At 41.4% G+C, this 16180-nt stretch overlaps 1 protein-coding gene across 2 annotated transcripts; it reads right to left on the bottom strand.

The window, feature by feature from the left end:
* Nucleotides 1–442: 442 nt before the first annotated feature.
* Nucleotides 443–15123, bottom strand: LOC138742839 (uncharacterized). Of its 2 annotated transcripts, none has more exons than XM_069897761.1 (5): nucleotides 14888–15123; nucleotides 12439–13013; nucleotides 6152–6310; nucleotides 3257–3413; nucleotides 443–699 (listed from the first exon to the last, which is right to left on the bottom strand). In XM_069897761.1, the coding sequence occupies exons 1-5, from the start codon at nucleotides 14937–14939 to the stop codon at nucleotides 581–583; spliced, it is 1062 nt and encodes a 353-aa protein (XP_069753862.1). In that variant the 5' UTR covers nucleotides 14940–15123; the 3' UTR covers nucleotides 443–580. The 2 variants fall into 2 exon arrangements, with proteins under 2 accessions (XP_069753862.1, XP_069753861.1); XM_069897760.1 differs by having other exon boundaries at nucleotides 443–702; nucleotides 14888–15122.
* Nucleotides 15124–16180: the final 1057 nt, after the last annotated feature.

Raw genomic sequence — 16180 nt, 5'->3', positions numbered from 1 at the left:
ATTCCACGCCTGGTATTCCACGCCTGGTATTCCACGCCTGGTATTCCACGCCTGGTATTCCACGCCTGGTATTCCACGCCTGGTATTCCACGCCTGGTATTCCACGCCTGGTATTCCACGCCTGGTATTCCACGCCTGGTATTCCACGCCTGGTATTCCACGCCTGGTATTCCACGCCTGGTATTCCACGCCTGGTATTCCACGCCTGGTATTCCACGCCTGGTATTCCACGCCTGGTATTCCACGCCTGGTATTCCACGCCTGGTATTCCACGCCTGGTATTCCACGCCTGGTATTCCACGCCTGGTATTCCACGCCTGGTATTCCACGCCTGGTATTCCACGCCTGGTATTCCACGCCTGGTATTCCACGCCTGGTATTCCACGCCTGGTATTCCACGCCTGGTATTCCACGCCTGGTATTCCACGCCTGGTATTCCACGCCTGGTATTCCACGCCTGGTATTCCACGCCTGGTATTCCACGCCATACCAGTAATTATCACAAAAAATTGCGACAAAACCCGGAAGGAAGTAACTGACCAATTGTAATTTGCACTTTTGCTCATCGGAAGTGTGGGGTTCACACTCTGCTAATGCACAGATGTAACTCATTGCCAGATCCAAGGTTCAGTGTTTCTGGAGTGAAAATATCGTCAGTGTCTTGATGCTGAGAATGAATGACGTCACATCTGACACCAGCTTCTGAAAAGGACAGAAATCCCATTGACAATAAATCAGGAATAGGGTTACATTCCAGTAAGACTTTAACACACACTTTGTCAGATAATGTCTTGATAATTAGCACTTATCCTTCTGAGCCGTGATTCTTGATTCAAGCTCCACTCCAGAAACTGGAGTACAAAATCTATAACACAATAAAATCCCTGGTATTCAGCATGGAGCCGATTAGTAGGTTCTGGATAAATGAATTTTCCAGTTGCTTGAGACTTACTCTTACAAAGCCTAACTAATGCACCTGCATTAAGAATAAACAGTTTAAAAGTCAAAAATACTACACTGAACAAACTTCACTTCCATAAATATATAAACCTTAAAGCATTATACTGTGGCGACGCATTCTCTCATGGCAAACCGGCCCCGCGTGTAACGCCACATGGAGGGGCAGCCATGGGAAGATGGCGATGTCAGGCTTTCTCCCTGCCTCAAGTCTCCTGCCCAGCGCGCGCCTGGGGCAGCGATTATGATGTCACAGTTCACGAGGTGACTGAGCTCATGCTGTCCTTAAAAGGGGCGTGCGCTGAATTTGAATAAAAACAGTCGTTAACAACTATCAATGTGATGGCTGATTCATTCTTGGCTGTGTCCAGCACTACAATACTTTATTTTTAGTCATATTCTTTGAAAACATTTAACCGTTGGTGCATCTGTTTGTTTCTTCCCCTCCATGGAGTAGCACAAATGACTAACAAAAACATCATAATTTAGCCCTCCTCCCCCAAGTTTACAGATAAAACCTTACTAATATACTTAATAATATAATAATGAAGACTCTCACTAAGCAGTAATAAGGAGACATTTTAAGAGAGTCACCCAATGACAAGCAGCATCAACCAGCTCTTCATCATGAGCGACGCCATTTTATACAAACACAACTTTATTCAAACAGCTGGCTACAAGTAAAGCCCAACCAAGGGCCTCCGCTGGCTGAATATTTCCTCTCATCTTCACCAAAGATTTCCCGTATGTGTTACTTCTGAAAGTATTTACTTATATAATTTTTTTTTTTAATTTTATTTATTTAAATTTTTAAAATTGATTTATTTTCCTTGATTCTTTTTTGCTCATTGCTTGAGTTCCAAATAACAGAGGTTTTACTGTACTAAGAGAACACTCTTATGTTCACAGGATAGAAATGTCAAATGGTGGGTGGTTCGTTGAAGATGAGAGGTGGGTTGTTTAAAGGAGACATGTGAGGCAGCTTTTTTTTGCAATTTTACAAGTTTCTTTTCTATTGTCAGGCCGAAGGGTCTGTGGTGAGGTAAAGTGTTCTATGCTCTACAGACAATGATAAGTACGTGCTGCCAAGTGAAATGGTGAATGCAGCTGTGACAGCCAAATCTCGTGATATGGTGCGAGAATAACAATCTGAGTCTCAATGTGGACATCAAAGGAGATGATTGTGGACTTCAGGAGAACAAGGGGAGACCACCCTTCACTACATATCAATTAGTGAAGCGAGTCGACAGCACCAATTTTCTTGGAGTCCCCTAAAGTAGTGGCCTATCCTGGACACACAGCATCTCGACACATGCCAGGAAAAGCATAACAGTGATTTCACGTCCTGATAAAACTGAGGCAAGCAAGGATAACGGTCACAATCCTGCCAACTTTCTACTGGAACTCTATTGGCTAGCTGCATCACTGTGGAAGTATGGTTTCTGTAGAGCATTGGATCAGAGGTCAATCCACAGGACCATAAGAGCAGCAGAGAGGATCACTGAGGTCTCCTTCCCCTCCTGCGATGCGATATTCTGGGATTGTTGTCTGAAGAGGAAGCACAAAATAGTTAAGGGCCCTTTCCTCCCTGGCATCTTCCAGCTACTCCTATTAGGAAAGAGATATAATGCCAGAGCCACCAGGCTGAGAAACATCTTCTTTCCATGGGCAGTGAGACTGCTGAATAACTGATGAACAGCTCATAAAATCCCTCCAAGACTCTACAATTGCTTTAACTATTTTTTTTATGTACTGCATATACATCACTTGTAAATAGGTGTGCTACATCTTTACACGCATTTCATCTTTTTACACCAGTGACCAAAGAATGCCATTTCGTCCAGTTGTGCTTATACAATTGAATGATAATATTGAACTTGAACATTTAAGAGACAGATACATGAACAGATTGAGAATGGGGTGATGTCGATCATGTGTTGTTTTAATTGCTTAGCACAGACTCCATGGATTGAAAAGTCTGGTCCTGTGATGTATATTCGATGTTCTTTATCTGCTTGGATGGACGTTAAACTGAAACTGCTTTCCCCTCAAGTAGATGAAAGAATCTCATGACCTCATTTTGAAAAAGACTGGATGTTCTAAAACTCAGGTTATTCGTTGCTGCCCTATTACCAGTCAAAGAGACTGGTCTGGAAATCCACTTCCATGAGAAAACGTGCCCTTGAATCATTACTCGTGAAAGATCCACAATAGTAGGGCAAAACGTTGCAAAGTCAGATGCCCACAGTGTATGGTGAATTGCTTTCAAGTCCAATTTAATAAATAGCTGGAAGTTTACCTGAAGATGGTCTGATAGAGACCGGGCTCCTCATTGTTTCTGTTGTGGGCTTTTCCCTCATTGCCAGTGGACCAGAAAATATGTTTTGTTGTGTCACAGTGTGAAGATTATTCATTCCAGTTCTTGCATCACAGGTGCAACAGCTAAGAAATTTCTCCTACAATGACAAGAGGAACATTGTGTAGCAAAGGTTTATTGTTTTTTTTTTCATGGGATTCAATTCAGTTTGACCATCTTTGAGGTACATCCAATTATGTTATTCAAATTTAAATGCAAACCGACAGCATAATTATCTGAATATTTAGCAGCTTTTACAATTGATCACTAAGTCTGCCACTTGTTATGGCTGTTGACTTGTGGGAATTCTCCATTTGATTCCTGTTTTGGCTGATGGTTGGTTGGTGCAACCCTCCAGCACACACCAACTAGCCCCTTTCACGTTTGCAAGTGGTCCTGCGAATTAACAGCCAATCAGCCTAAAATGGTTTCTGGAGTGAAAGGAAAATCTTCTCAATGCTGGCGTGGGATGACGTTATCTCAAACCGGGGATAGACAGCCTCGACCCCTAGTGCAATTCCCACCATATGCAGACGCCGGCTTTGCAATCAGGCAAATGTAGAACAGACAATTACATTCTAGATTAGAAATTACCCACGTTTTACTGTGAGTGCAGGAAGAGGAAGGAAGAAAAGATTAAAATGAAGGAATTAACTTTGCCATGGGAAAGTCTTAGCGGGAGAGAAAGAGAGAGGGAGAAAATAATAGCAATAAATAGCAATAGCGGACAATTTTTAAATGGCATGGGAAAGTTGGTAGCGCTATAGCACGCAATTTATAAAGACAGTGGGAAAACCCGATGGTGGAATTGACTTCCTAGAATGCCGTGTAGCAGAAAAAAAGCATCTCCAAGAGATTTTAGATGAAAAATGTTTCATTAATAAACCATCAAAATTTACCTGTTTATTCTCATTAAATTTGAATTATAAAAAGTACTTCCTGAGAATCCATAAAATCCAAAAACCTGCACCGACCCAATCCTCGAGCAGTCCGGATTTTAGGACTTTTACTGTCCAATTGTATGGGAGCTAATCCAATCAGTGAGCTTCTAAGAAGATTCTGTGAAAAAAGATCTTGGTGATGGCAATGCTGATCCTTTTATCTTATTGGTTCCAGATTTGCCTCTATAATGCATTAGATCAGTGGTTCTCAAACTTTTACAGGCTGCTGCCCCCTTGGCTCCCAGGCCACATCGCTAACACTCAATCTCCCAATCTCCCACCCCCACACACATATGGTCCAACAAACTGTTTCCTGGTATTGTCTACTGTAAATTTAACTAATCTAAAACTATAAAGAGTATGTATTTCACAAATAAAAATTATGCCTGTAGTAAACAAATTTATTTAGCAATAAGAAAGGGACACCCAGGCAGTTGCCATCCTGAGCAGTCCCATCACGTGGTCTTGACATAGCCAGTCACTGTCCTGGGCAGTCACCATCCCGGGCAGTCACCCCATCCCCTCCTCACCTGATGGATAGTGCTGCAGACTGAGTTTGCCGGAAACATTCAGACTGCCTCCTTTATCGTCAGCTTCCCCCCCACCCCCCAACTGTCCCCTTTTTTCTCACCACCCACTTGGTTCTTTCCACCACCCATTTTGGGAATGACTGCACTAGAACGAATACCACCTCCAAGCTTTAGAGCAAAACCCAGAAGAGCAAATACAACTCCTCCGTAGAACCAAAGAACATTACAGCATAGACAACAGGCCCTTTGGCCCTTCTAGTCTTTGCCAAACTATTATTCTGTTGAGTCCTGTTGACTTGCACCGAGTCCATAGCCCCCCATAACACTTCCATGTACGTGTCTGAATCTTTCTTAAATGTCAAAATTGAGCCTGCATTCACAACTTCAGCTGGCATCTCATTCCACACTCCCACTACTCTCTGTATGAACAAGTTCTCCCTAATGTTCCCCCTAAACCTTTCCCCTTTAATCGATGCCCTCTGATTAGTAAAATCCATGGAAAAAGTCTACTTGCATTTACTCTGTCTGTCCCCCTCATAATTTTGTAAACATCTATCAAATCTCCCCTCATTCTTCTACGCTCCAGGGAATAAAGTCCTAACCTTTTTAACCTTTCCCTGTAACTCAGTAAATCTTCTCTACACTCTTTCAATCTTATTGATATCTTTCTTGTAGTTGGGTTACAAAAAACTGGACCCAATACTCCAAACTTGACCTCCCCTCCTCCTTTGAGGAAAATTAAGAGCATCTTTGGTTGAATATTGAGTGCGTATTGGATGGTGGAAGTAGGTTCAGCAAAACTATTCATCTGTTCCATCGATGTGTTGCCAAGGAAAGAAACAGACTGAAAGCCATGAAAGTACAGTTCACTACATATTCAGTGAAATGTTTGCATTGCTGCAGATATTCTGCAGTTGTCATATCTTTAGACCATTTTTATTCACATTTTTATGACATTGAAGGAGACCATTGAACCCATCAATGTTGGGTCTCAGATTAAATCTGTAAATCCCACTCCCTCATGTATTTACCTGTCGCCTACAGTATATTTGTGCATTACTCGTCAACTCCCACCAGCTAACTACAGAAACCAGTTCCCCTAATAATCAGCGTATCTTTAGGGTGAGGGAAGAAATGGAGCAGTGGGGCAAAAACCCACCTGTGTTGAGTGCTAGAGAACACGCGAGGTCAGGACTGAACTGGGGTTTGCAGTGTCACTGTGCTGTTACTGTGATAGAACTTCCATATCTCCAGCAAATCAAATGAAACTCTCTTCTGGCCTCTATTTCACCCCAAATCCTGTAGACTCAGGCAACCCAGCCAGGAAGATTACAACTTATTCAATAAAGAAATTATCTTTAACCTACCTGAGCCTTTTGGCTTTGAGTTAGTTGATCCTTGAGTTCATTGTTTTGTCTCAGAAGCTCCATTCGATCTCTTTCCAGTTCCATAATTTTCTCCATCAAACTGCACAGTCTGTACAGTACTCCCATTTGCATTTGATTTGTAGCACTTCTGGACATAACCTGAAATAGCACAATCATTCCATTTACTACCGTGTATCTGGAGGAACAACATTCAAACTGCATTTTCTACTGATGGTTCAGGATTGAAATGTCTTCTCCTGCTCCTGTTCCTTATGATTTTTTGCCTGGTGCAGACTACCATGAGCTAATATTTGATGAGATGTTCTACAAGGCACAGATTTCTTGTAGGTTATTGGAACTTGAGTGTGTAGAAATTCCATAGAAAGAATATATGCAAAAAGATGGACTAATTATGTTTGTTAAATCCAAAAATGAGGAGATAAGGGAAGTCATCATTCAAAGGAGCATAAAACAACTCCAGAAGACCTGAGCTCAACTTGTTTTGTTGATTTATTTGTTTAGCAATTTGTCTCAGGTGAAGAGAGGAAAGATTAATACAGTTTTCTGCTCATAAATGGCAGGTAAATAAGTTATAAGTGCTCCTAAACATTGCGAGTTCAAATGAAAGAACAGAGATGATGGGGATTTGCTCAGATTTCAAGATGAACCGACAATGAATTAATATCAGAAAATAAGCAGAGACCTTCAGGTCAGTGATCCCAAATGTTGACCATTTCTCCTTTTGGAGACTTTGCTTGACCTGCAGGTTGATCCCAGAACTATTTGTTTATTTCAGATTTCCAGCATCTGCAGTTTTTGCCTCAATGACTGAGTTGTCTAATCTAATAATTGAAACAAAAATTGCAATATGTAGATGTGATGTTCTCCCATAGTGAATACCCATTCAATGCTGAATGTAAGAATGCAAATTCTGTAGTATCACACAACATTCCTCCTTCCTCTCTCCAGAGGTTTGGAATCATGAGAGGTACAGATAGATTAGAAGATCCTAGTCATCCCCAAGACAGAGAACAGGGGTCCAAGAGAGAGAGGGGCAAAGTTTAAAGGAAATTACGAGGCAAGTTTTGTTACACCAAGGGTGGTAGGTGTCTGTTGTAAGCAGATGAAAGTGGTTTTAATAGCTACCAACTACAATAGAGGGCTATGGGTGTGGGGTAGGGAAGGGTTAGTTTGTTGAATGGGTTTATATAGGTCGGTAAAATATCATGGGTTGAAGGACCTGTTCTGCGATGTTCTGTTTCAAACTTAGCTCAATTTATCGACAACAACAACAAAAAAATTGGTTAAACCGCCCTTTTCCCCTTCCCTTTTTGCCTGAATTTACCTATGTATCTAATTCTTGTTTGTGAAGAGATTATTGCTTCTTGGTTAATTTGCTATCTCTTGCTATCTTCCGGCCATGGTGCGCTCTTAGAAGTGTAAATCTAGTTCATAATAATGCTCATGAATTGATGCCAAATGATGCTTAGTTAACACTTAATTGCCTGTGTTATATAACAAGATTTAAGACAATGGATGCTGTTGTTAATGGAAGTATTAGCTGGTGCATATTCACCAAGTAACATCAAGCCCACAGATGAGAAGAAGGCAACTTGACCCAGCCGGTCAAAGCTGGTGTTTGTGTTCCAACAAGCCTCCACCCACACTTCTTCATCTAATTTTATCTAAATATCTTTCTATTTTTTCCTCACTTATGTGCTGTCTAGCTTTCCCTTGTATTTGCCAAAACCACACCCTCTGATAATATTTCACATTCTTACACTCAAACATTTTTACATGAATTGCGAATTGGATTTGTTATTTCCCATCTTGCAATGTTGCTTTCCAGCAGTGAGTCCCATGTCTCCCCACCTAGCCCCACAAATGGGCATGTGTTCTATGCTTCTGCCTACCAAAGTCCTCTGTCTCATTATTACTCAGCTTTGCTTTGTGAGGAGCCAATCATTTTGCCCTCCTTGGATTTCAATAGATAATTAAGTATATTCCTCACTCTCTATCTTAATTGTCTCCATTTCTTCATTTTCCACTGTAACCATGCCAGTTTTCAAGATATGTCCAAACAAATGAATCAGAGATATCGGCAATTGGTCTCTGGTCTTCCCATAAACCTGGGAATGCGGTGATAGACAGAACACTGGTGCATCTGTGTGTCCACTCCATCAGCAGTGATGTGAGACGTCCTTGGCAGTGCACTGAGAATTTGCCCATCTTTTCTTTCTTTATTTTCTTTGGCTTGGCTTTGCAAACGAAGATTTATGGAGGGGTATGTCCAGGTCTGCTGCAGGCTCGTCGGTGACTGACAAGTCCGATGCGGGACAGGCAGGCACGGTTGCAGCGGTTGCAAGAGCCATCTAATACTATGCCAACAGGACAAAGCAATGAGGCAACAACCCATTCCTAGCTCTTACCATTAGATGGGAAAAGTTAAGTAAGGCAAGTTGAATCTATTGCTTTTCACTTATTTTACTTTAATTTTTATTGATGCTTTTAATTCATTTTAGGTCCTTATTATTTTTAATTGTTTTTAGGGGAAGTTTTAAACCAGCACATTGATAGTCTTACTAGAGAAAGGGTATGTGATCTTCAGGAATGAAGCCAGGCAAGTGGACTTAGATGTATCTATTATTGTCACGTACCAAGATACAGTGAAAAGGTTTCCTCTGTGTGCTATCCAAGTGTCACTATGCTCCTGTACCAACTTGATGTTGAGGTGTCAGGGGAAGAGCACTGTGGAAATTATTGTCAGCAGTTTTAAGATAGTTATGGAAAGGGATGGTCTGGAAATCAATGTTCTAAATTGAGCGAAGGCCAACACCGGTATCATAAGCCAGAGCCTGGTAAAAGTGGACAGAGAATAGCTACTAGCAGACATGTCTAAGCCTGACAAGTGGGAGTCATTCAAAAGTGAAATGATGAGCTCAGAACTCTCTTGTTCCCATCAGATAGAAAGAGAAAGGTACTGTGGGCTGGATTAAAAAAAAAGGATGCATCTGACAGATATAGAAAACTGAAAATAGGAAGGAGCCCTCATGGGCATAGAATGTGTAAGGGTGGGGGTGGGACACAAAATATCACTGATAAAAGATAAAAGAAAATCCCAAAACATTTTGGATCAAAGATAAGAGGGTAACCAGGGAAAGAATAGGGCTACATGGGGACCAGAAGAGCAACCTGTGTGTGGAGCGTGAGGATGTAGGTAAGGTCTTAATTCAACACTTTATCTGCATTCACTAAACGCAGAGGAAGACAGTGGAATTCTGGAATATGCTATTATTAAAAAAGAAGAGGTGTTGGACATCTTAATGGGCTTCAAGTTGGATAAACTACCTGATGAGATGTATCCCAGACCATCATGAGAGGTCCTGACAGAGATTTATGAATCTTTGTGAGCCTTGGGTGGATGCTGTTGTTACCATTTCTCCACTGGTACTTTCTTCAGTAATTTTTTCTCATTTATATTGATATATTTTCATCCAATCAAAATCAGCTTTATTCCCCACTCCATTTCATTACTCTTCAACAAAGACAAAGTAAATGTTGGGGCAGCATGGTTAGCGCAACGCCTTTACAGGGCAAGTGATTGGGACCGGATTTTGAATGCCTCGCTGTCTGCATGGGTTTTCCCAGGGGCTCCAGTTTCCTCCCACCATTGAAAACATACAGAGAGTGTAGGTTAATTGGGTGGAAATTGTGCGGGCTGGACATGTGGGCCAAAATTGCCTGTTACCGTGCAGTATGTCTAAATTTTTTTAAAAGTTAATTTAAATTTAAGGACAATCATTATTTAAAACCATCTTTGCTTTCTACTCATTTCATGGATTTGACTGTCAGTGGGATGTCTTGGTAAGTATGATCAGCTACTTTGATAATACAGGTTGTATCTCTTTAATCCGGTGATGTTGGGACCTGGCCATTGCTAGAGCACCGAAAATGCCCGAAAACAGAAAACACATGCATGTGCAGTCTCTGTCATTGCTTCGAGTTTCTTTCTTTGGCTTGGCTTTGTGGACGAAGATTTATGGAGGGGTAATGTCCACGACAGCTGGAGGCTCGTTTGTGGCTGACAAGTCCAATGCGGGACAGGCAGACACGGTTGCAGGGGAAAATTGGTTGGTTGGGGTTGGGTGTTGGGTTTTTCCTCCTTTGTCTTTTGTCGGTGAGGTGGGCTCTGCGGTCTTCTTCAAAGGAGGTTGCTGCCTGCCGAACTGTGAGGCACCATGATGCACGGTTTGAGGCGATATCAGCCCACTGGCGGAGGTCAATGTGGCAGGCACCAAGAGATTTCTTTAGGCAGTCCTTGTACCTCTTCTTTGGTGCACCTCTGTCTCGGTGGCCAGTGGAGACCTCGCCATATAACACGATCTTGGGAAGGCGATGGTCCTCCATTCTGGAGATGTGACCTACCCAGTGCAGTTGGATCTTCAGCAGCTGTTTACATTCGGTACCGCACATATGGCAGTCTCTTCAATCTGAGGCGCCTGCAAGCTCACACCAAGACACAAGAGCAACTTGTCCGTGAACTACTCTTTGCAGACGATGCCGCTTTAGTTGCTCATTCAGAGCCAGCTCTTCAGCGCTTGACGTCCTGTATTGCGGAAACTGCCAAAATGTTTGGCATGGAAGTCAGCCTGAAGAAAACTGAGATCCTCCATCAGCCAGCTCCCCTCCATGACTACCAGCCCCCCCCCACATCTCCATCGGGCACACAAAACTCAAAACCTATCTTGGCTGCACTATTTCATCGGATGCAAGGATCGACAATGAGATAGACAACAGACTTGCCAAGGCAAATAATGCCTTTAGAAGACTACACAAAAGAGTCTGGAAAAACAACCAACTGAAAAACCTCACAAAGATTAGCGTATACAGAGCCGTTGTCATACCCACACTCCTGTTCGGCTCCGAATCATGGGTCCTCTACCGGCTTCACCTTTGGCTCCTAGAACGCTTCCACCAGCGTTGTCTCCGCTCCATCCTCAACATTCATTGGAGCAACTTCATCCCTAACATCGAAGTACTCGAGATGGCAGAGGCTGACAGCATCAAATCCACGCTGCTGAAGATCCAACTGCGCTGGGCAGGTCACGTCTCCAGAATGGAGGACCATCGCCTTCCCAAGATCGTGTTATATGGCGAGCTCTCCACAGGCCACCTTTGAGTTTATGGGGGACCTAAGGGCCGGCACGGAACCCATGGTAAGTGCCCGCTGCGCCCCGCCGGCTGGCCGTTGGTAAGTGTGCCCGCAGTGCCCTGCTGGCTGCCAGTAAGTGCATCCTATGCCTCTCGCTCAGTATCAATAATTGAAAAAGGAACACCAGAAAGAAAGAAAAAGAATACTTGTCTGAGTAGTTGAGTGCCTAATTTTCTCGAGAGAGAGAGAGAGAGAGAGAGAGAGAGAGAGAGAGAGAGAGAGAGAGAGATGCTATCAAATCCAATAACCGCGTATATGAGTGGGAGGGACAACAACTTTCCACCTCAGCAAAATGAGTCTTCTAGCAATCAGGGAAGCAAAAGCAACTACATGGGATTCAGATGGAGTCAAAATTAAGTCCATTGTTCCACTCACTCCAAAAATAGCAATGAAAGGGCTCGGAGAGAGATTTTATCAGGAATTCAAGATAATTTACTGAACACCTCTTTCCAGTAGTTACAAAGGGAAGGACATAACCAATAACCAATCATTTCATTCTAATTTCCGTAATTATATTTCCCTCATCATTTGTGTTACTCTTTCTTAAATGGCACTGCCTTGCACCAGCTTCTCTTATTTCTTTTATTTTCAGTCAGCCCACTCCCTTCACAATGCAAACCCATAAGTCAATAACTCCGTTTGTTTTTTTTTCTGTAAATCATTCATCCTCTGATAAATGGGGTATGGCTAACAGCTCTACTACTCCAGGAATTTGATTTCCAAATGTTCATGCAGCCTCAGCAGGAAACTCTGTGCTTAAAAGTAAAGACTATGAGCTGGTGAGTCAAGGCAGAGTTCATATCCTGTAAACCTGACTTACATTCTTCCTGTACAACGATGCCCATTCATGGGTTGTGCTGGTCCATCTATTCTTTTGCTACAGTTCTGATATGAGGTCAGAGTTCTAGAACAAAATTAAATGATCTTTACTTAGCCCTAAACTCACAAGAATTCTTGGTGACAATACAAGGCAGCAAAACCTGCAATAAATGTTGTATGACCATTATCTACAACCCCTTGAGCTGTAAAACACAAATTGAAAAATGTTAACAAGATTATCATTTTGTGGACTAACCTTACTTTCCAGGCTGCTTCGCCTGAATTGTCCATGGCACCCAACTACTTCCAAGGAATCAGATTCCTCTGTAGTTTTCGATTTGTTTTCCTTGCCCCAGGTGTTGGAATTCATTTTGTAGCCATCTTCTTTTTCTGTCTCTTTCCTGGAAATATCTGCGACTCCAAGGTCACACTTGCCTGCATTTGTCAACCTCGCAAGGTTGTATGTTTGTGCGATATTTTGCAGCCCAAAGACATCATCATTAGTTGGAGACTGTGCTGCTTTAATTGGATTCTCTCCACTAGAGAGAGCAGTAAAACTGAGAGATCTTGGAAGCTGCCTTGATTTACTGTCATAGGACAAGTAAGAGTGGAGACTGGAACCGCATGATGTGTGTCTGCTGTGGGTGCCATTGTTCTCTTGCAGATCAGGTGCCATTGTCTTTTGATAAAGGGAAATTGGGTTTGATAAATCCAGGCCTGAATCTTCTGACTGACTCCTCCCAAACAATGAAGGTTCTTGTTTAAATTGACATGAGCCACAATCTAGGTCATCTGAAATCTCAGATTTCTCTTCATTTTTTAGTTTCTTGCCTGAAATAAAAATGTTCACATAAGAGGTTTGCCAGAACGTATTAAAGAGGAGCAGTCCTGATGATCTATTGTGTAAATATGTCACTAATGTGGAAGGGAGGCTTATCACATCTCTGAGTAGGAAACAATATCCATTTTCTCATTCTGCTGATGCTACCTGTCTGGGTGAGTTCCTCCAGCATCCGCAGTTTTATCTGTTTCCCATGTAACTCCCAATGCTGAGTTAAGTGATTCCAACAATAAGCTTGTTTTAAAAGATTATTAATGATCGCCATGCATTGATGGACTGTTCTTGGGAGGAAGAGGACCCAACACACTAATGGCATGGTGACGTAAGCATGGCAGCACCTCTACATCCTCAGGAGTTTTAGCAGAATTTTGGTATGACATCCGAAACCATGGAAATTTCTACAGATGTGTGGTAGAAAGTGTGCTGACCAGCAGGTATGGGGTCACCAATACCCCTGAGCATAAAGTCCTAAAAAAGCTAGTAGACACCGCCTAGGATATCACAGGCAAAACCCTCCCCATCATTGAGAAGACCAACGGGGAATGCTGACATCAGAGAACAGAAGCAATCATCACATATCCACAGAACCCAGCACACACTCTGTTCTTGCTGCTACCATCAGGAAAGAGGTAAAGGTGTCACAAGACTCACAGCAGCTACGATAAATAAAAAGTGACCCAAAAAAAAGACTCAGAACAGCAGGTTCAGGAACAGGGACTTATTTAAGGGCTCTTACTTTTGCAACTTATTGATTTATTTTCCTCTGTATTGCACAGTTGGTTTACAATTTTTATTTATTTACATGTGCACATTGTGTACAGTTGGTTTTTGCACTACCAATAATTGGTAATTCTGCCTCACCCACAGGAAAAAGAATCTCAGGATTGTATGTGATGTTAGATATGTACTCTGACAATAAATCTGAAATCTGAAAAGGATTCTCATCAGACAGCTGTTTGTCCACTTCATTCAATTGTGCTTTTAACTCCTCATGATTAGATTCAACTTGTTATGTTTTGAATTTTAAGGGAGAGAGAAAGGAAATTTGACAGCAAAGGAATTGCCTTGTTATTTTTGCATGAAGAATGTTATAGTTTTCATGGAGCAAAAGCTTTCTGTCCTTCATGTTTCCTGCACATTCCTGTACGGGAAAACCATCACTCTCCTTTACTCCTTTCATTTTTGTTCTATCTCCACAATTTCATAATGTCCTCAGGCGATTCAGTCATTGACCAATTAAAAAAAACCAAGCGTGCTAAGTTTGTTTCCTTTCCATATGTTGCCAGAGTTTTTTTTTCCAAAAGTTTCTGATTTTATTTCAGATTTTAAATATATTATTTTTTATGGTAACCTGCATAGGTTTAAGGCTCAATTTGTAGAGATGGAAAGGTTTCTTGTGTAGTGCATGCACTATTAAGAATTGATTATTCTTGTTATCTTTTACAAACACAGCAGAGGTCTGTGAGCAAACAATGAGAAGTTGGAGGAACTCAGCAGATTAGGCAGTATCCATGGGCAGAAATGATCAGCCAATGTTTCGGGTCAGGGACTGTAATTGTGACTTCATATGGTTTCCCATAACATTTAGGCAATTAATCCAATATCACCCATAATTTTCACAACACTGAGTCTTAAATTTACAATTTAGAATCCTACTTTCATTTCGCTTAACACAGCCAGTAACATTCAGGCTCCATAACTGAACCACATCATAGGTTACCATCTCCTTTACACTGAAAATTATCATAATGCTCACCCCTTTGATCTTGCTGTTGAAGGAATACTCCTTTAAGCTCAAAGTGAAAGTTAACAATTGCAAAAACAGTCCTTCTACATATTCAGCTGAAAATTAGTGTAATATTACCTTTTCTCCACTTCAGCAATGAAAAGATTTGCTTTGTTTTCCCAGATGACATATTAGAACATTTCTTTTAAATAATATAAATCGTAGCTTTCTTCCTTTTGAAGAACTTCAAACCTGTTCAGAAGAAAAAGAATCAAACAATTCTTGTCACTTTATCTCTTAAGAAATAATGCCTCATTTTTGTAAACTTAAACCTTTAGTTTGCAGGCTGCTTAAACAGAGGAACGTCATGGAAGTACATTTAACTGAGCTGAAATAAGGAACAGGAACTGGTTTGAAACTGAATATCCACCCTATTTATAGCATTGCGAAGTCTAGGTCATGAAATGGGCAACAAGGATCGCAGAGGAATGCAAAAGGTGCTTACATTTTCTAAGAGGCCAAGTGACATATTTCCTTTCACACTTATGAACTCCTTACCTTGCAAAGTGACTCTCAACTCACCAGAGCCTCAGGGGATCATCATATTTGAAATTTTTCTGCTCTGACCTTTTATTTTATTTAAAATCAAGGGTTGTTCAGTTATACACCTTCTCACAGCATTTAAACGATACTCCAGTCATTCATGCTTTCAAGCCTGAAACGTCGGTTACGTATTTTTACCTTTCCTACATAAAGGACACTGTTTGACCTGATGAGCTTCTCCAACATTTTGTGTTTTTAATTCAACCCTGGTGTCTACAGAATTTTATGATGTACCTTCTTTAATTCAGATGCCTGCCTTTTGCTTATACCTTGAAGAATGGCTCAGGCCCGAAATGTCAGTAATATCACTTTAACTCCTATTAACACTACGAGACCAGCTGAGTTCCTCCAGCATTTCTGTGTGTTTTTATAATAATCTCAGCTTCTGAAAACTTGGGTGTTTCCCATTTGCACCATCGAATCGCCTAACTTCCCAACTCTTTGTGTGCATGTTTCGTAGCAAATTTGAATGCAAAAATTCAGTGTATATAAATGAGGAAATTTTGGAAAGAGTATCTGTCAAAAGAGGAGGAAAATATGTGGAAAGAGAAGAGAAAATATGACTGTGATGAGGATTTTATAACAGGTATATTGCATAATGAGACCTTGGACGATATGTTTGTGTACAGGAATCATACCCGGGCACGAATTAATGTGTGTTAAAAATGTTTTAACACACATTTTACATTGATCTCACAAAGGGGCAACATGGTTTGGATAGTAGTTAATGCAGTGCTATTACTGTGCCAAAGACTCAGGTATAAATCTGGCACTGTCTATAAGGAATTTGTACGTTCTCTCCATGTCTGTGTGCTTTTCCCAACCCTT

This window comes from Narcine bancroftii, chromosome 9 (genome assembly GCF_036971445.1).
Source record: "Narcine bancroftii isolate sNarBan1 chromosome 9, sNarBan1.hap1, whole genome shotgun sequence".
Lineage (NCBI taxonomy): Eukaryota > Metazoa > Chordata > Chondrichthyes > Torpediniformes > Narcinidae > Narcine > Narcine bancroftii.
The sequence above is the reverse complement of the archived record's forward strand: the minus strand, read 5'-3'. Positions and strand labels throughout refer to the sequence as shown.

Bases quoted from the DNA above. Each gene is read 5' to 3' on its own strand.
- LOC138742839 (XM_069897760.1), bottom strand. From the start codon at position 14,939: ATGTCATCTGGGAAAACAAAGCAAATCTTTTCATTGCTGAAGTGGAGA. The intron at 13,014-14,887 runs GTAATATTACAC...TTTTTATTTCAG, and splicing joins ATTGCTGAAGTGGAGAAAAG to GCAAGAAACTAAAAAATGAA. The intron at 6,311-12,438 runs GTTAGTCCACAA...GTGCTATTTCAG, and splicing joins GAAGCAGCCTGGAAAGTAAG to GTTATGTCCAGAAGTGCTAC.